Here is a 21,230-nt window from a genome sequence, read left to right on the forward strand (position 1 = left end):
GCTGCCAATGCTGTCTCAAAAGGTGTTTCGAAATGTGGCGTATACTAAGTAAAACTCATTTCCTGTACATTACACACTGTTTTACAATGAGCATAAGATTACCCTGTTACTTTGTACATTATACTGCATTTAAAATTAAAGTATATTGTAAATTGTGTTGGCAGTGTGATTAACATGAAAAGGAAAGCTGTTATGGTATGCTCTAAGCAATCTTCAAAACTACTGCATTACAGTCCCTGTATCACAACCTTTGTGATAAAATAGAGTTGAAAATAGAATCTGGGATTCCAGATTATATAGTCTCTGATCCTAACAGATTATTTTTCTAGGGTATTGTGCAGTAGACATACTGGTGTTTGAAAAAATCAGGACTTGTGGGAGCATTTAAATGGGCGTATTGCAAACTAAGAGTAGAGGGAACTGATTCTGCATTCCTTGCACACACACATCTTTCACTGCAGTCAATAGTGTGCAAGGAATCGGGCTGTAAAAGAGAATTGTGATACACAGACAACTCACTTTGATTTGTGTGTCCATTCCCCTCTTTAAATAATTTCCAAAGGAAGCAGCCTTTGAGGTCCAATCCTGCTTCTTGGAAGTCAGTGGGAGTTTTGCTTTGACTTCAGAAGGACCAGAATCTGGTCCTGTATTGTGAATATTTGGAAATCAAGTTAATTATTGCAAAGATTGTTTCTCTGTCGAGAATGAGTGCCAAAATCCTCACATCCTGATTTTCCATTAGCTATCAGAGATAGATACATGGTTAAGACATCATCATATAAAGTATTTCGTGTTGTACCCTATAAAATATTCCACAAGATTGGGCTTTTTTCTCTCCAGTTGCTTCAGTGTTCGAATTGTAAATTACATTTTAAAATGTGCAAATGAGTGTTTCTTATATGTACACATGTAATCTATTTTTAATGAAATAAGTTACTTTGTTTTAGCATTCAGCATCCCGATATGACATGCTTTTACTGAGTATTGAGATTTAATAAAATAATTGATCTATGGTTTCTGTTGTCTTGATAAACCAACCTCTGCTAACAAGTTTAAAATGGAATTTGGGACATATAAAATGTAATGGTAAAACATATTTAATCTGAGCTGGCAGCAATTTGTTTATTTTTAGGAATGTGCATTTTAAAACTCTTTTTATGAGGCCTGTTTCTTCTGAAAAACTCTGTAAACTAAGGAGGTGACACTGTAAATAATCCAATAATCAGTAGTTCACCCATCATTTCATGGAACCCATAACTACCTACTGTAGAATTTTACTTACATGACTCTAGCAAATATATATGTGCAATAACTTGTAAAACAACTAGTTATTACTCTGCCCATATTAGCTCTTTCATACTAATGATTTATTTTCATTTTCTCCAGGATATAGACCTGCAGCTAATTGGATTTGATTTATAAGAGGGGAATCTGCAGTAAATGGCCGCTCTCTGCATATTGCCACTATGGAAAACAGAATTATCAATAGGATGTAGTCTGATCAATAGTGCTGTGTGAAGATGCTGCTTCAATAAGTGTGAAATCAATGGAAGATACTTGTCGTGTGAAAAGCCTTTTGAGATTTTTCTGACAGGCTCATATTTAGGAAACTTGATCCATTGTCGGCGATTGCCCTGTTTTTACACAAGTGGATACAAATAAGATTGCTTCGTTGTAGCTATACAACTAATGTGGGACCATGGCCCTTCCAAGATCCGTGTGGCTGAACTGCGTATGGAGAGCGATGATGGTCCGTCTATTACACATGGGATTGGATGCGACTTTTGTTCTTTGTATACTTGGATTTTTGCTTCATGCTGCAGCTGTGTCCTCACAAAAATTGGATGATATTGACCCACTCGTGACCACCAACTTTGGCAAGATAAGAGGGATTAAGAAGGAACTTAATAATGAAATTTTGGGGCCTGTTATTCAGTTTCTTGGGGTTCCTTATGCTGCCCCACCAGTAGGAGAGCATCGCTTTCAACCTCCTGAACCTCCATCTCCCTGGTCAGATATCAAAAATGCTACTCAGTTTGCTCCAGTGTGTCCACAGAACATTATAGAAGGCAGATTGCCTGAAGTCATGCTTCCTGTGTGGTTTACTAATAACTTGGATGTAGTTTCTACCTATGTACAAGATCAGAATGAAGACTGCCTCTATTTAAATATATATGTCCCAACTGAGGATGGTGAGTTAATAGCAGACAAAACAAGGAGACCTTTTTATTTTCCTATTCTAAGGTTTAACAGTATTAATTCATGTGTACTGGTAGCATGCATGGCTTTCCTTGTTTGCATGCCAGCATTTTACATGTATGCATGCTGCTTTTTCTGTGTATGCATCTGTTCCGATATAAATTTTTTTCCTGTCTACGCTCATTTTCTTTCTCCCACAGCACGTGTACTTTAGGTTGAAGTTGGTACCTAATTCTCATTCCCACCCACTGACTTCTGGGAAGATGCATCAACATTTATCCATTGCATGTGCAGGCACAACAAATTGGGAATCCTCCGCACCTAATAAAAGCAGGCCATATTTAAGTTAGATAGTGGTGTTGCATGCTCCTACTGTCTGTGATGGAGCTCCATTTTATTTTCTAGTCTTCTATTCATTTTTCAGTCAAAAGAATATCCAAGGAATGTGCCAGAAAACCCGGCAAGAAAATTTGTAGAAAAGGAGGTATGTATAAAAGTGGACCAAAAAAATGGGGGAAAAAGAAAACTTTGCAGAGGAAGAACAAGTAACAAATCTTAAAAAGGCTAATTGCTGATACGGTGAAGTGAAAGGTTAGGGAATATCTTGTATTTAATGACGCCAGAAAGATAATTAGAGACCTAGTTAAAGTAGATGAGAGGATAACGTTTGTAAAGCCTGAACTCAGTTACACCTGATTATATCTCTTGTACTGTCTTGTGCTGACTGTATTGACAAGTTCCATCTGTACTTTGACCTTTTAGTCTAGAGAAGTGTCATTCAAGTATAACTACGGTATATGTATGCACAGTGGGTGGTGCATATGCATTAAGGATTACCCTACTGCCACTGATATCAATGGCAAAAAACCCACACCCACTGATTTCAGTGTTGTAGTGATTAAGCCCTAGCAGCAGTTGTGAAGCTCCCCAAAGCAGAACTCATTTGGTAAACTTACACTTTTTAAGAATTGAGGGTGGGTTTGCCTTTGCTGCATCTGTAAGGCCAGAAATCTCTTAATAGGGGTGTAGTGAAATGTTAAAATATTTTGACCCAATAACTTGGAAACTAGAACTCCTGGCTGATTTTTGTCTTCCAGTATTAGTCTTTTTCCCCCTTAGTAAGGGAGAACTTGCAAATTTCTTTTGTGAACATTTGCAGATTCCCAAAGCTATTGAGGTACAGTATAAAATTTGTACATTTATGCTAATGAACACAATTTAAAACATGTGAAAGGATGTATTATTTAGAAGCTGCTTTTACTCTTAAATCCACAGTAGAAACATCATATTAACATTATAGTCATACCAGCATATAAATTCAGAAACTCAATTGTTCTGACATAATATTTTTAATATAATTTGCCCAGAACCACCTGTAAATCTCCTGCGTAATTAAGCATAAAGGGCCATGTCAAGAAATAATTTTGAATACTTAGGCCAAAATGTTTAGGCTCCTAACTTCATATTTATGCATCAAAATAAATGTGGCCTCATTTTCAAAGTTTCTGGGCAACTACAACTCCTATTGGCTTTCAACAGTAGTGTGGGATGCTCAGCACCTCTGAAAAATCAGCTGCTGTTATTTAGGGCACGTCTTCCCTGGCAATGTTAAAGTGCTGCCGCTTTAACATGGCTTGTGTAGTCGTGGCATAGTGCTGGGAGAGAGCTCTCCCAGTGTTCTAAAAAACCATCTCCACAAGGGGCATGGCTCCCAGCGCTGGTGCACTGTCTACACTGCTACTTTACAGCGCTGAAACTTGCAGCGCTCAGGGGGGTATTTTTTCACCTCCTGAGTGAGAAAGTTTCAGCGCTGTGAAGTGCCAGTGTAGACAAGCCCTTAGATACCTAGATGTAGAGCAGCAGCCTAAGCATCTGGTCTGACAATACTGGCTTTTATCAATGATTTAGGCCTATTTCTGTGTGCAATTTTCTGGACTTTACACAGAAGACAATGTTTTTATGTATATTTCCATGTCAATCTTATTTTGGGGGAATCCTTATATACTTTTCTTACTGCTTTAAAGATGCTCTGACTGTCTGCTAGGGGTGCAGTACACCGAGCAAAGGTGGAAAGAGAGAGAATAGGGGTGTTCTGGGGAACATTACCCCTTATTCCCATCTCCAAATTTTCATAACTGCAGTAATTTGCAGGCCTTCAACTAATGTGCAATGCTGCAGTGGTGGTTGTTACGCAGATCACCACGCATGTGTAATTAATTGAGCAACTTTTGCCTGCTATCACTCAGACGTCGATTCACACAGTCATAAATAAAGATGCAGGGCCCCCTCATTTTCTGAAGATTACACACATTTCTATTAGAGAATATTTTTAAAAAAATCAAGAAATAGGGGAAAAAAGGGAGAGACTTGTAGGTGAGAAGGTCCTATTTATTTGCAGATAAACTTGAAAGAAATAATTATTTGAAATGTTGTAGCTACTCTTCCAACTGAATCCATAATCCACTGCATGGTGCAGCGAAGAACAGCAGAAGCTTACCTTTTTTGCTTTGACAAACTCCGATCCATGTCTCTGGGTTATGACTATAGTAGTTAGTTTCAGTACTCAGGGTACAGGGTATATATACCCTGAGGGACATACCCAGAGTAAATCTAGCTGCTACTCATCCACACTTTTAGATTCTAGGTACAAGCACTGAAAGGAATCACCCTAACTCAGTTTCATAGAACAGTGGGTGGCAGTTACTGGATAAATCAATCACTAACTATATAACGTTGCCAGTTAATTAGTAAGAAAATTCAACATTTTGAATGAGATAGAAAGAAGCCCCAGGAAGGTGGTCATGGTAATGAAAGGCAACTGAATCCAAAAGTTATGTTATACATAGTAATGGGCATTATAGATTGAAAGGCTAGAAAGAAACATTGTGATCATGTTATCTGACCTCCTGTGTAACACAGGTCACAGGATGTCCCTGAAGTAATTGCTGTTTGAACTAGAACAGATCTTTTGGAAAAACATCCAATCTCGATTTAAAACTTTTTTTTAATGATGGAAAATCCATCACAACCAGTTGCTTTTTATGAATGGCATCAATAACTTTACAACACTGCACCATTAGCAATATAAGACATTTTAGGGATTTGGGAAGGAATGAAGGTAGACTATCTTAACTTATTCTGCCTTGTTTTTCATGCTAGTTTGTTCCAAAACTGCCTAAAAGAATTTGGCAATGCTGGTTGTCCTGGTGTCAAGTGTTAGGATAAAGAGGAGTGAACGTAGCCTAAGAAAGGGATGGACACTCAGATTTGTGTAAATTCATCGAGCAGTCGTCTTCAAATAAAGATGACTGCTAGCTCAGATAGCCTTGTATCCTGTAGTGTCTTCTGTGTTTTTGTCAGAATTTTGCATATTTCAGTGATACGCACTTTTGGTCATCTTGGACCAGGTCTTGCGAAATGCTGACCACCTCCTGCAAGAATCCTCATTTTTAATTTCAGTGGGAGTTGAGGACATACCATGCCGCCTTTTGTAAGAAACACAGATCTACTTCAGCTAGTATTTCCCAGGAACTAAGGATCAGATTGTGTCTTTCCCTGGGAAAGGAGAGGGCGGGGAGAGCACAAGGAACCTCTTGCTTTTATACCTCACTTACGGGCTGGCTTTAGGCACCTAATACCTTTTAAAAGTCTAGCCTTAAGCTCTTACTGGGAGGATTTACCTCTGATGTCTCCTGACTGAAAGGCAATCAGTCTGACTCTGGACTCATGAGGCCAGATTCATCCTTGCAGTACCAGCTGGCATTAATTTAGCACCATGGTCCCCAGCACTAGTGCACTACATTAAACAAGAATGTTCCATTTTTTTGTTGGTGTTTGACATGTTGTTTGTTCCTGTTTTTCATTCTTTAGCCACCACACAGGCATTTCTTGTTGCACCTCTCTACTAGTAATATATGGAGGAAGATAATGAACCAAACACTGTCTTGTACAGACCCTTTCATCCCTTCACAATCTAAAGCTGTTAAGGTCAGGTGGCAGCAGTTTTCAAAGACATGAGGTAGTTTAATGACACATTTGAAATAACGTAAAATGCTTGCAATCTAGCACACTTTCTACAGTCGTTTTTCTGAGAGAGGTAATGCTCGGGGTAGAAGGTTTTTCAGACTCTGAATTTTAAAACACCAACTACCTCTAATGCCATCTGTACTGATGGAAGCCATGTTTAAATGTACAGCTATTTAGGCAACCTGTGAGCTCCTGCAATGCAGCCAATACACTGTCATTACTGTATTTTGTAAAGAACCTTGAGGCATATACCTTGACTATAGATGTAACTTTATCAGACTGGAATCCTATTCTAATTCTGTTCAGTTTAAAACTTGTTTCATTCCAACGTCCCCAATTTAACTGCTTACCTTTCAGTTTCTGCTTCCTCCCACACACAGATATGCAGGGCTCTGAAATATCATTATCCTGATAAAACTGTTCTAAATAGCATACAGCTGTTCTGATGCTCTCCCCTCCCCCTTTCTTGTTTTGGACTAGTTGAATGCAATAAGCCAATAGGGTGACCAGATGTCCCGATTTTATTGGGACAGTCCCGATTTTTGGGGGCTTTTTCTTATATAGGCACCTATTACCCCCCACCCCCGTCCCAATTTTTTACACTTGCTATCTGGTCACCCTATAAGCCAATGAGCTAATGTTTTAACTGTTCTTTCTGAATTTTGTACTTAAAGCTATGCTGGACTAAGCTGTAGAAAATAGCTGGTGGGGTGCATTCCTGTGTTGGTAGGGGGAAGGATTGGATGATTTTTTTCAGCATTTCAATAGCTCTGATTCTTGTGCTTTCCTTTTGTCAAATCTTATTGTATTATTATTCCTCTGAGTTCATTCTCTTCATTCCCCTATTCACTGTAATATACATGGATACAAGTACCATTCTTAGCAATTCTTTAAATATGTTTTGAAGCTGCAAATATGCCTACATGTTCTGTCAAGCCATTCTTAAAGATTGTCTCAGTTATAGCATTAATAATCCGCTTATAACTTGATTATTACTACAAATATCTTTTTCTTGTTTTTTTCAGATTCTTTACACATATAATTCTTTTGCCCTTTTAATTTTCACTCACTTTATTTTGTCAGATTTCCATGCCTTACCCTTCCTTTCACTGATTTATTTTTTTTTCTCCTTTGATATCTGTAGTATTGTTAATTATACTCTGCATTCAGAACCTCACCGCTCTAATGAGCTTAACATCAATGAGATTTGTTTGGGGGATATCAAGTATTTTCCTTCCACTTATTATTTTTTTTTTTTTTTTTTTTTTCCATGCTCACAATAATAAACTCTTGAGGCCAGATTCCCTGCTGCATCTCCTGAGACAGGCAGCACCGAATGTACAACACAAGGGGAAGTGGGGCAAAGCTGCCTTTAGGCCATCTTTACACTACCTGGCTTCTGGGCTGCTGCGGGGGCCCCAGACATAAATTAGAGCAGCTTCCAGGGTTGGTCCAACTTATGACAGCCTTTCCTAGGTTGCTTATTAACAGTAGCACAGTCCAGAATCTCCATAGAGCCAACTGCTCTGGCTATTCTCGCCTCCCCGCTATGTCTGTACTGGCAGTGTGTGTGAGGGGGAAGGGGAGTAGAGTAGAGTAGGGTGACCCTTCTCCTATGCTGCGAGAATTTTGCAGTGGTTCCTGAGTTCCACCGAAGCAGCAGCCAAAAACTGCCCCTGGCTATAGCTCATTATTTTTCTTCAGAAATACAGATATGAAATTAAGGGCTGATCTTGTCCCCCTCCCCCTCCCCCTTACACTACGGAGTAATTCCTTACTCTGCTGGGTAGCCCACTGAGGTAGCCTGCTCACTTGAGCAAAGAGTATTCATGTGTAAGCGATGCAGGGCCAGTCTCTAAGTGAACAGCAGTTCACATTTTACCTGTTAGGAACAGGTACTTGTCTTTTCAGAGAATCAAAACCACTACCGATACAGTAAACGTATTGTAATTTCAATCTTTGGCCTGCTTATTAATAACGTGCTAAAGGACGGGAAATTGCCTCAGTGCTGCATTTTTACCTTGCCCAGCTGCTAAAGGTGTGGAAAGCCCTTACTGGACTAGGATAGCCTCAATTCCAGTTTGCAGTGGGAAGAGGCTAGGCGGGGATTGGGCGTGTTCTATGGTGGATTTTATCTGTGGTGGGCAGGAGTTTGATCCATCTGTATATCTACTGGCCCAAAACTGCATGCGGAGTCAGGGCCAAAGCCACTACTGCAGCTGATAAGGCAAGCTGTAGTAGCAGCTGTGCTGAACAGCTGAACAATAGCTTTTTCTTCCATACCCAGCTGCTATAGAAAACACCTTCACAGGGCCCATTTTCTCAGGATTCGTGCAGCGATCCGGAATTTGGTCCTTGCTTTCTAGAGATGAATGAAAACACTGATTTTTCTGCTATAACGGCTATTCAGACCTTTTCTTTTTCAGTATAAAGATGGCAGTTCAGGGTCCAATCTCTTGTTAAGGTACTGAGTAGCCACATAAGATCACTGTGGGCTCCACTGACTTCAGTGGGCTTTGGGATCAGAAACAGTATCAACATCTTTTAGCATGATATAATATTCACTAAAATATATCTTTGAACCTTTCATTATACAGTATGGGGAAAAGAATATACACAGCAGATCTAGGAGGCTGAAATCCTATAGAAAATACAAACCAGTTTAATATTTGTATTCATTCCCTGGCAAGGTTCAGTTTCTCATATTTTACCCTTTTTGCAAAGGTCTTCTTTAAAGTAACTGTTAGCTGAGAAACAGGTATTTATGCAATTACCATAATTATATCTATGCATCTGCAGCACATGCAATCATTTCATTAAAAATGGTAATTATATAATTATAGGAGATAATGACGTACTTGCAGGATGTTGCAAATGTCTTCATTAAACTGTGGCACAAAAGAGCTGGGGGTGATTCTGAAGTTTTAAATATTGTTTTATTGGCAATATCAGATGTGATTAGCCCACATTATGAACTGGCTGTAAAATGTACATGAAAAGCACAAACCCCCTCCAATGTTCTTTTGAGAAAAGGATGTACAGAAAGCATCCTAAAAGCCTTGCCTCTATTTCTTTCTCTCTTGCTCTTCTTATGCCTGCAAAATGGCTGCAACCCCCTGATGGAAAAGCATGTTTTACAAAGAGCAGAAAATTACTGTCTTACTCTCCATGGGAGGTTCAGCCCAGTGGGGGATAGTCCTTCCAGGCTCTACATAGAGAGAGATTCTCCACGCACAGCTCTATACCTTCCCAGAGGGAGGAAGAAAGAAACCTGAGGATGCATTAATGGCCTGATCCAAAGCCATGGAAAGGCTTTCATTATCAGATTTTGGATTAAGCCCACAGTTTTTAGTGGTCCCTCTGTGCCACAGAACCCCCTTTAAGCTGGAGGTGGGAGAGATCCCAGCAGCAGAGCTCCATTATTTATATATGGAGATATACCTATCTCATAGTGCTGGAAAGGACCCTGAAAGGTCATCGAGTCCAGCCCCCTGCCTTCACTAGGCAGGACCAAGTACTGATTTTTTTGCCCTAGATCCCTAAGTGGCCCCTTCAAGGATTGAATTCACAACCCTGGGTTTAGCAGGCCAATGCTCAAACCACTGAGCTATCCCAGAGCTGGATAGGGAATGACCGGTGTGTGGGCACAGAGACTTTACACAGTGTTTTACAGACAACTATAGAGATGTGGTCTGATTCCTGAACAGTTTACAATAAAGAGCCTAATTCTGAAGCTGAATCTACTAGTTCTGATTCTTTGCTTTCGCTGCTCCGGGGCTATGTCTTCTGTGTTGTTTTCTCAGTCACAGCACAGAATGTGGACCCATGAATGTGGTTGCACTGACACGTTTTGCTTGGGTTGTTTTGTTTGTTTTTTACAGAATTATTTTGAAAGATGATTACTGAAATATGGTTAGGCCTGAGAGAGGATATTTACCTGATGAGCTGAGATTAGTTATGGAAGACAAGCTGAAAGAAACAGAGCAGAGATTTGAAGGACAGGGAAGGCTCTTGACATGCATGTGGAGTAGAGGCATAGGAGGCAATGTGAAAATAGGCACAGAAGTGAAAAAGGTTTTCATCTAGTAGGAGAAAGGAGGCATAGAACCGAGGGCAGCACATAGGGTGTGAGATGGTGGGATTCATGTTAACAATGTATTTTAATGTAAGAAATTCGTGTGGCCCAGGTCCTTAAAGGTATTTAGACACCTAACTCCCATTAAAATCAGTGGAGGTAGGCCCAGATCCTCTAAGGCAGGGATTCTCAACCTTTTTCTTTCTGAGGCCCCCGCAATGTGCTATAAAAATTCCATGGCTCACCTGTGCTACAACAACTATTTTTCTGCATATAAAAGCCAGGACTAGCATTAGGGGGTAGCAAGCTGGGCAATTGCCCAGGCCCCATGCCACAGGGGGCCCCCTGAAGCTAAGTTGCTCAAGCTTCAGCGCCGGGTGGCGGGGCATTGGGCTCTATACTTCAAACCCATACGCTAGGGCTTTGGCTTTCTGCCCTGGGTCCCAGCAAGTCTAATGCCAACCCTGTTTGGCAGCCCCGGTTGAGAATCGCTGCTCTAAGGGAATGAGGCACCTATCTGTCTACCTAAAATTCCCCTCTGCAATTTCAATGGGAGAAGCCATTCTTCACTGCCCTCCTAAAACCCTCGTGTTGTCTCTGGCACATATTGGCTGTCATTTTCCAGCCCAGAGCTGGAATGGATTGAACTATGGGCTGGCTGGACCAAGGCCAGGGGCAACATGCAGCAGTGAAGGGAAAGAGCAAGGAGTACCTAGATGTTTTAGTAGAAATATTTCCATTTCTGATTTGCCTTTTTTGTGTCTTTGACTGTACCTAGTGGAGAGTACTCTGACCATTTGCTGAGGCAGGGACACTCTTCTTCTTCTGTTTGTACAGTACCTTGCACAATCAGCTTGTGGTCTATGATTAGGGCTCCTGGGTGCTATGCTAATACTACTATTAATAATGACTGGACATTGTGTTCAATGTGTTCTTCGTGTAGGCGAAGATTTGCCTTTTTCCTGAATTTAGTGCCAGTATATTAGGTAGGCTAAGGTGGGTGGCCGGTTGGAGTGAGTTTCTTACAATCTGTGTTTAGGCAGAGTGGACTGTGAAATTGTATGAGGGTTCTGCTCAATGTTTTGAGGGCAGAAGTTGTTCCACAGTCCACTCAGCACTGTGTGATTCTGTGGGATGAAAGGTTCTGTGTAAATAGCTATGCAGGGGAGAATCTGGCCTTTAATATCCCTTAAAATGTTCATTGTGGATGAATGTAGATAAACTCATAAGCATGTGGGGTTTTGGCTGATTCCATCATTTGAACTATGAATAAACTGCTAAATGCTGCACCTTCCTTAAAGGTGGCACAGTGTAAATGATAGTTTCTTTTGAGTTTTTAAAGTGGCTTTGATTTAAAGTTTGGCTGATTGATTTGCCTGGTTCATTGAAGTCTGTTCTTAAGAGCAAGGTTTAGGTGTTAACCCCTTGGTTCTTGAATTCTTTGTAGCCAATGCAAAGTTTGCCACTATGGTGGCTTTTAGGAACTAAAAGGTGATGGAGCAATTGACATATACTCAAGAAATTTCATAGTTTTCAGGTTGGGGCAGCTCTAGAATAAAAAATACATAAAAACTATACTAATAATTACATTTAGCAACTAAATAGCACTTTACACTTGCAAAGAAATGAGTTTGAAGGGGAACATACCACAGACAACAGCCGATTCTTAGCTCTGCCCCCATCAGGCATGGCACATCTCTTCTAATCTCGTGTAGTCCTTCTATATGGCCTTTAAATGGAAGGAGAAGTTTGACACAAAGCCAATGCTCCCTTTCCAATTATTATTAGCCTTTCCTGCCTTTATTCCTCTCCTCTGCTACACTTTGCACCGTATGGTTAAGCAGCATCTGGTTCTTTGCTTTCAGTAAACTCGCATGACTAGATTTCAAGTATAGATCCAGTTATTAAATTTGTGGATAAGGTATAGATCTGTTCCGCTAATCAAATAATACAGTGGTTAGCACTGTATAAATGCAGGAATGGATCGATTAGATTAGATTATTCGAAGAATAATAAGCACAGCCTTTAGAAAGACTAAGCAATAGAAAATAGCCCCAAATCACAAGTATTTATTTTAAAATAATTATTCATACTTTATTGATTTTTGTTAACTGGGCTAAAATTGTAGTGACAATGTGCCTCAATTTGAGTTGTCCTGGAGGACCGAGACCATTTATACTAATTTCTTCAGTAAAATTACTCTGTATGATATTGATCACAGGATAGAACACAATTCTATGTACTCAAAATGAACATGCACATGGAATGAAGAGTTGATTAAAACAATGGAACACTAGATGACCAGTGTGTTGAAGGCGCTCAAGGAAACCACGGCCATTGCAGAGAAGCTAAATGAATTCTTTGTGTCAGTCTTCAGTGCAGAGGATGTGGGAGAGATATTCACATCAGAGCTATCCTTTCCGGGCAACACATTTGAAGTATTGCCCCATACTGATGTGTCAACAGAATAGGTTTTAGAGCAAATTGCTAAATTAAACAATAATAACTCACGATAATCAGATGGTATTCACCCAAGAGTTCTGATGGAACTCAAATATGAAACTGCAGAACTACTAACTGTCGTATGTAACTATCACTGAAACTAACCTCTGTACAAGATGACTGGAAGGTAGCTAATGTAATGCTGATTTTTCAAAAAGGGCTCCTGAGACAATTCTGGCAATTATATGTGGGTGAGCCTAACTTAATTACCAGGCAAATTGGTAGAAACTCTAGTAAAGAACAGAATTATCAGACACATAGATAAACACAATTTATTGGAGGAAGTCAACAAAGCTTTTGTTAAGGGAAGAGAGATAAACAGCAGGATTCCCCCAAGGATCTGTACTGGGACATGTGCTGTTCAGCATATTCATTAATGACCAGGAAAAAGGAGTGAGCAGTGTAGTGGCAAAGTTTGCAGAGAACTATTTTGAATAATTTGTATTAAGTCCATAGTCCAAAGCTGACAGCAAAGAGTTACAGGGATCTCACAAAAGCATGTGAGTGGGCAACAAAATGACAGAGGAAATTCAGCATTGATAAATTCAAAATTGGAAAAAATAATCTCAAACCACACACACACACACACACACACACACACACACACACACACACACACAAGGATGGGTTCTAAATTAGCTGTTACCATTCAAGAAAGTCACCATGGATGGTTCTCTGAAAACTTCAGCTCAGTGTGCAGAAGCAGTCAAAAAGGCTAACACAATGTTAGGGACTATTAGGAAAGAGACAGAAAATATCATAATGCCATTGTATAAATTCCTGATACAACCACATCTTGAATATTATGTCCAGAAGGATATAGTGGAACTGGAAAAGGTTCAGAGAAAAGCAACAAAGATGAGCAAGGGTATGGAATAGCTTCCATATGAGGAGAGCCTGAAAAGATTAGGGCTGTTCATCTTAGAAAAGAGACTAAAGGGCAATATGACAGAGGTCTATAAAATCATGAGTGATGTGGAGAAAGTGATTAAAGAAGTGTTATTCATGACAACAATTCACTTAGACAGCAGAGGTCTGTAGCACCAAGTGTCCATGACCACACTCTATGGCTTTATTCCAGGTGTCTACGAGCTCCACAGGATTATTGCTGATCTGGTGCAGCCAGGTTGATTTTGGGTGACCGTGTGACCACCGCCAGTCCATGGCTAGGCAGTATCCCCTGTTGACCTACAGTCTGATCTTCAGACCTTGATGCACAAAGACTTTGTCTTCAAAGTGGGCAACATGACCAAAAAGGGCCAGCCAGTAGTGGGCAATGATAATTCCAATCCTCTCAAGGCCAGTTCTCAATTATACTTACCTATTACTGATTTAACCCTTCCTACAATACAAAAACCAGGGATCACCTAGTGACATTAGGCACCAGGTTTAATACAAACAAGAGGAAGTATTTTTTCACACAATGCATAATTATCCTGTGGAATTCATTGCCATGGGATGTTGTGATGTCCAGAATTGTAACTGTGTTCAAACAAGAGCTAGATAAGTTCATGGAGGATAGGTCCCCCTATAGCTATTAGCCAGGACGGTCAGGGATGCAACCCCATGCTCGGTTGACCATAAGCCTGCTGGAAGCTGGGAGGGGATGAAAGGGGTGGATCACTACAACTGCCTTGCTCTGTACACTCCCCCTGAAGCTCTGGAACTGGTCACTATCATAGACTGGATAATGGGCTAGACGAACTATTGGGTTTTACCCAGTATAGCAGTTTTTATGTTATGTTATCTCAGTACTGTCTTTGGGCAAATCTGATTCCAACTCTTTTTGGATTTTTAGAGGAAAAAGCCTTCTACTTTCCAAACATCCATTTCATCTCTAGGTAATATACCTCCAGTATTATGTTGCATGATTCTTTCTTATGTAATAAAAACAAAGAAAGTATGGTATTATCAACCTACTATAGCTTCTTCAGGTAAACAAATCTGAGCTGATTCCACTGTTTGTTCTTTTACAGTTTTCCCTTGAAAATGGTTGTATATACGGTAGCTGTTCATGTGCCAGCATTTTGCCTTAAAGTAATGTTTTCTACAGAGTACAATGTTATTCCAAGTGACAACCTGAGTAGCTTTTCTTTATATATGTTTTATTAGGTGCTAGAGTTAATGCTTATACACTGTTTGCATGAGGGAAGTGGGCAGAATAATATACATCAAAGGCAACAATTAATGTATTTTCGTTTGACTTGTTCAGCCTATTAGGTTGTTAAATTTTGCATAGAAAATCATTAGCATGTTTAATGTAGGAAGGAAGCTCTTGGATGAGGAGTTATAAATGTAAATCAATCAGTGGAGCGAGTCACTCTAACAATATTGTGATAGCAGTTGGAGCTATAGGATATCGCAAAGTATTTTCCCTAGCCATTTTTTGTTAATATTTAGAGCAGAAAAAGCTGCAACATTATCATTAAACTTGCAAGTTAATGCAAAAAACTTGCAAAGGCACGGTCCAGTAATATTAATGTTGAATACAAGGATGGTAACAGAAATAGCTGTGGAATAATTGTAGTGTCTGGGGCTCATTCTCCTCTCACTGATCAGCTTTTCATCAGTGTAACTCTGAGACTTTGGTGCATTTACTTTTGATTTAAACACGTGTAAGTGAGATCAGAACCAAGCCTCGAGAGCCACTTTAACATAATCAGCAAGTGACGTATTAAGGCTCTTAATGTTCCAACAATTCACAAATAAAATTCTTTAGTTTTAAAATACTAGAAGAATAGTTCAGATTTTGCCCAATAAGATTCAAAAAGGGAAAAGCAAGAGTCAACAACAAAACACATTGAAAGGGAACAAATATGTAACTAAATAGTCCTAAGCATATAAAAGCTAATCAGTGTCTCTGAGTGTCCTGCTGTGTCCTGTTCAGAAGCCGGTCATTCGGTCCTTATTATGAAAAAAGATCTAGTTTCCAGAGTCTTTATTGAAGTAAAATCAAGTACATTACTGCCCTTACGAATGATTTTTTTACTTTGCTCTTCTGAACATTTAATCAGACAAAATATCATGACTAGACACAGGCCTCAATTTTGTGCAAATAATTGTGGGTGCAGTTACTATCATTTAGATGTCTAGGTACTGGATTGCGTTCCTAAATAGGGTACAAAGAGTGGGGGGGGGATTTGATAGCAGCCTTCAACTACCTGAAGGGGGGTTCCAAAGAGGATGGAGCTCAGCTGTTCTCAGTGGTGGCAGATGACAGAACAAGAAGCAATGGTTTCAAGTTGCAGTGAGGGAGGTCTAGTTTGGATATTAGGAAACACTGTTTCACTAGGAGTGTGGTGAAGCACTGGAATGGGTTACCTAGGGAGGTGGTGGAATCTCCAACCTTAGAGGTTTTTAAGGCCCGGCTTCACAGAGCCTTGGCTGGGATGATTTAGTTGGTGTTGGTCCTGCTTTGAGCAGGGGATTGGACTAGATGACCTCCTGAGGTCTCTACCAACCCTAATATTCTGTGATTCTATGGTTCAAAGCTATTTACGTATCCTGAGTGTCAGAACTGCAACCACATTTATTTTAAAGGTACAAAAATGGAGGCTTTGTTAAAGTTGGGCTGAAAATTTGGCCCTAAGATGTATCTATACCCATTTACAAATACTGGATGAACTCCTGGGCCCCTTGAACCTAATGACAAAACTCCTATTGACGTGAGTAGGTCCAGGATTTCACCCACTGAATCCCACAACTCCATACCCAAATCAAGTAATGGATACACATTTAGGGCTGGGTAGGGGATCGGTAACTTATTAAATTTTGCAGAAGCTTTTGAAAATTGCCCCAGAAAGCAAGATTCTCGTGGTTCACATTGCCAATACTTCATATGAATGCAGTGATCCACATGGAGGTGAGAGGAAAAGAATTAGTCTCCAAGCATTGGTATCTCACTGTGATATCCCTATGGAGTAAGCTTGTTGTAGTATTTTGGGGCTCACAAACTCAGTGGACTCCTATCAGCCCTAATCATACCAGTAAACCCATGACTAGCTTCAGGGTTTCCGGTATCTCAAGTGATATGAGTTTGTGCCCTTCTCTTTTAAATTTAACTGACTCACTTTATATTAAAGGGGGAGGGGAATCTTTGAGCTGTCCCCAGTCTGTTGTGTTGCAGACTAGGAGCTCACCTGCTTGTGCATGGATCTGTGGACAGTTACCAATATATAAGCATTTATTTCAAGAGGCCATTCTTCAGTGAGCTGCTGGTCTGTGGACTGGTAGGCCTCCAGGTGCTGCGTGTGTGTGTGTGTATAAGCTATTTACTCTCTGTCTTGGCTCCAGTTGTTTAACTATGGAATCCAGAGTAGCCAATATATAACAGTAGTATAATATGAGTGCTTAAAATAGCCATCCAATCCCTTTCCGCTAAATACACAGACATCCAGGATGTCTGCCAGGAAAGTACAATAAAAAAGTCCATAAATAACTTACTTACTGTACATGTTTTCTCTCTTTTCCTGCTTCTTCCTCCTTTTATTTATTTATTGCATTTTTCTGCTTCCATGTATCTATCTATCGCTGTAGTATTTGAGCAACTTACATTGCCCTTATAAGGTAGGGAAGAGCGGTTATGCCCAGTTTACAGATGGGGAAACCGAGGCAGGGAGCGGTTAAGTAAAGTCACTGCCCAAGGTCACGCAGGAAGTGTGTGGCAGAGCAGAAAATTGAACTCATGTTAGGGGCTAGTATCCTAGTCACTGGACCATCCTTCCTCTCCCATCTGTCCATCTACAAAATATTTTCCTTTGCTTTTCTCATTTCTATCAGTTATTTCTCCTTTATTCTATTCTTGTGTCCTCTAATTCATTCTCTTTCATGTTCATAACATTGCACTGTCCTCCACGCCTGTGCTCATAATACCTAGTCTCTTTCGCCTTTCTCCCCTTCTTATGTAATCTCTGTTCCTTTTGGTCCCATACTTTCATCCACTTGCTGTCAACCCTATTCCTTTTTTTTTTTTTTTTACTTTCCAGTTCTCTCTCTTTCTACAAATGGTTACTGCTTCTGCAGCACTGTACAAACATGAGATAATTATCACCACCACCACCCTGGGAAATTACCATCTTTGTATTGAAGATGGGGAAACCAACTGAGAATGGCTGACTTCCCCAAAAGCATGGGTAGAGGAGGAGGAGTATCACTGCCAAAACTGGGATCAGCATGCAAACTGTCCTTGTTCTGTGTCCCACGTTCACTCCATTGGACCGTGCTGCTTCTGATGCTGTTAAGCTGCCATTCTGGCTTGTGTAGTTGATGAAATGCTGCTTGTTTTAAATTCCTAGGTTGTTTAGTGCTGCTTCCTAAATGGAGGTATTTGTCACTCAGTTACCCAGTATTGCCAACCTCAGTAGAGTCAGATCCTCAAAAATCGTTAGATTGGCCCCACAGATCCTGAGACTTACGAAACGTCACAAAACCATGTTTTTACTCTGTCTTTTGACTTTTTAACTCCACTCTACTTTCCTGGCAGTGTGTGTGTGTGTGATACTTTCAGGTTTAAAAATCAACCTTTAATGCACACATGCTTTCCCCTAGCTGCTCAACTTGAGACGTGGCATATGCTGGAAGTACACACATGTATTTAAGGAGAATTAGAAAGGAGAAGATGCACAATGATTAAGTCTTTGATTTATTTGGGCTAGTCCTAAAAGGTAGCAAGAGACTCATTTCAGTATACTTGTAATGCTTCTGTTCAGGATATCTCATTGTTAGAATGGATGTCCCCTCAAAAGAATCCTTTTGAAACTGGAGAGATGAGGTGGAGGGAAGGTATCCAAGCTGGTGGGGAAAAGGGGGAGTATTTATGTTAAGTTCTTGTACACAACTATAACCTAAGTACTCAGTGGAGAGCTCTATAGTGTGATAAAGTTAAAATATGATGGAACAGGCTAATTCACACATATTTAGAAATATACTATACAAGGCCTATAAAATGGAGCTGGAAAATGAACATCCAAGAAACACAAAGCGCTCACATGTATCAAGTTTTCCAATTATTTTGCAATACAGATTTATGTGAGCTGCAAAGATACTTACCTGCAAAAATATCTTTACAATATCAACCACCTTTCAGAGCTTTCTGTATTTCTGTGCAGTAATTATATTTATAAACCCCAAATACTATTTTGAAATAAATAAATTCAGTCACTTTCAAAGTATTTCAAAAATAATTTTAAATCATTCTTCTTTCTTTGTATAAGTTTGATAACTACATAAATGGATAGATTGTCCAGGAACTACAATAAATTATTTTAAAAAATCTCATAATTAAGTGTCCTAAAACCAAAAATCAATTGATTTATTTTAACTAATTTTCTCTCCTGCAGCCCTCAGGGCTTCTCCCCTTCCCTGATCCTAGCGGTCCCCCCCCCCCCCTTCCCTCCCCATCCCCCAGTTCAGCCACCCCGTCCCCCAGCCTCACATTTGCTCCTCCAGGGGCATCCCCCCCCCCTTACGCAGGCTGCAGCAGGGTTCCCTGTCCCCCTTCCTGTGCTGGGATAGCAGCTCCAGGGGCCCATGCCTGTTCCCAGGCTGGGTGCTGCAGGGGGAGAAGCAGATACCTGTATGTATTTCTCTCAGGAGGGGAGAAGGGACCAAAGCCATGCTGGGTTCATTGCTCCCGCCTCCCTTTCCCCTGCTGTGAGGAGAGACTCTGCCAGCTTCCAGTAGGGCTGAGCTTTGTAAGGGGGCTGGAGCTTCTTCCATCATTGCTAGATGAGCTCCAGTGCCCTCTGAAATCCCGTCACTCCAAAATCACAAGAGTTGGCAGTACTGGTTACCCCATATAGGAGATAGACTCAGATACTCATCGATTGCTTAGACTATTTCCTGCCCCAATTTTGACTGAGTGCTAGCCAGAACCCTATCCCAAACACAGGGAAAGAAAGGGTAGCTGCAGCTATGTATGCATGTATTATTATCCAACACTCACAGAGTGCTGCAAATTTACGTGGCTTAGTGCAAACCTAGACCTGTTCCCTGCCCTGGAGAACCTGTAACATAAAAAAGATGAACAGAGAAACAGAAATGAATATATAGAACCTCTAGTTCTGGAAAAGGAGGTGGCAATTTTTGATAGGGAGAACAACAATTGTTTGAAGACCGGGTTGGAAGGAGGGGAGAGGGAGCGTGCTTGGCAGACGAAAGAAGGAAGGTATTCCAGCCATAGATGGTCGCACAAGAGAGAGATGAGCAAGAGAAGGCAGAGGCATCAGTAGAGACGAATAACAAATAATGCGGAGAGATTGCAAGAAAAGCAAAAGGCATGACCTGATTTGTGTGTTTACCACTCAAGGGCCTGCTCCTAGTAGTGCACTTTCGGCTCACCAAGCATAAACATTTAGCTCAACGGGGGACAGAGAGAAATGCTGGTTTTACTTTGGAGCCAGCAAGGTATTGCCGTCCAGGAGGGGACACTCTATCCCATGGATTCCCAGCATGTGATCTGCTGGTTGATACATATTTTCAGAGGTCAAATGTAGCTATTGAAAATGGCCCATTTGCAAGGATTGATAACATGTTTAGCCTCTAGCACGGGGCGTTCTTCAGTGCAGTTACAGTAGCTGTTATTTTTCCTTCATTCCCACAGTCAGTATGATGATGGTGCAAAGCAAAATGCTAGCTCAGATACACTACTGAGTAGGCTGTCGTTTGCACGCACCCATACACATTTTAAAAAAACCTGTCTATTTATCCTATCTATATGATCTTAATTTTAGAAGCATGAAAGGACACGGGCGAGCGAGAAAAGTTTTTATAAATAGCATGGAGTACCCAGAGGGAAATATGCTGGACTTTGCATAAAGCACTACAAAAATCGACAAACGCTGACAATACTTGCCAGTGATTTTTTGCCAATGCTATTCTGTGCATCATATGGTACTATACATATACCAGGAGATACAGTGGTTACTATGGGAATCGCTCAAATTAAATGAATATTGAATAGTAGAATGTATGATAGAATAATTAGCCAAATGAAAAAGTAAATTGAGACAATACATAAAACAGAATGCATTTCTGCCAAGAGAGCCCAATGTGTCTAAGTGAGATAATGTTTCACGTTTATTCAGCTCAGGACAAATAGCTTCTCTAACTTATTTCTGGCCAGGTGTTTTTACATTGTTTCTTCTGTAGCGAAGTTCAGGTAATTATGTTAGAAATAAAGTACTATGCCTACACACCTAGAGGGCTTCCTACTCCCACTTTAGCCCCCCATCTAGAAAAACACTTAAGCTTGTGCCTAACTTAAAGCAGTTGAGTAGGCCCTTTGTCTTCAGTGTAGGATTACACACATGCTTAAAATTATGCATGTGCTTAAACGCTTTCCTGGATCAGGATAGGCCCATATACGGTAGATTTTACAGGGCTGATTCTCATTGACACTAAGGCCTGATCTACACTTAAAAGTTATGTT

At 40.4% G+C, this 21,230-nt stretch overlaps 1 protein-coding gene across 7 annotated transcripts in view; it reads left to right on the forward strand.

The window, feature by feature from the left end:
• The first annotated feature begins 1,699 nt into the window (after positions 1-1,699).
• Positions 1,700-21,230, forward strand: part of NLGN1 (neuroligin 1) — a 456,846-nt gene continuing 437,315 nt past the window's right edge. For 3 of the 7 annotated variants that reach the window (XM_026649867.1, XM_024221198.1, XM_024221202.1), the window contains exon 1: positions 1,700-2,192. In XM_026649867.1, coding sequence (XP_026505652.1) covers positions 1,700-2,192 — 493 coding nt within the window. Of the gene's footprint in view, positions 2,193-2,623; positions 2,684-21,230 lie in introns of all 7 variants that reach the window. The other 4 variants (XM_024221191.1, XM_026649868.1, XM_024221207.1 and 1 more) reach the window with 3 other exon arrangements.

Source organism: Terrapene carolina, unplaced genomic scaffold (genome assembly GCF_002925995.2).
Source record: "Terrapene carolina triunguis isolate 2854851 unplaced genomic scaffold, T_m_triunguis-2.0 Scaffold88, whole genome shotgun sequence".
NCBI classification, from domain to species: Eukaryota; Metazoa; Chordata; order Testudines; family Emydidae; genus Terrapene; species Terrapene triunguis.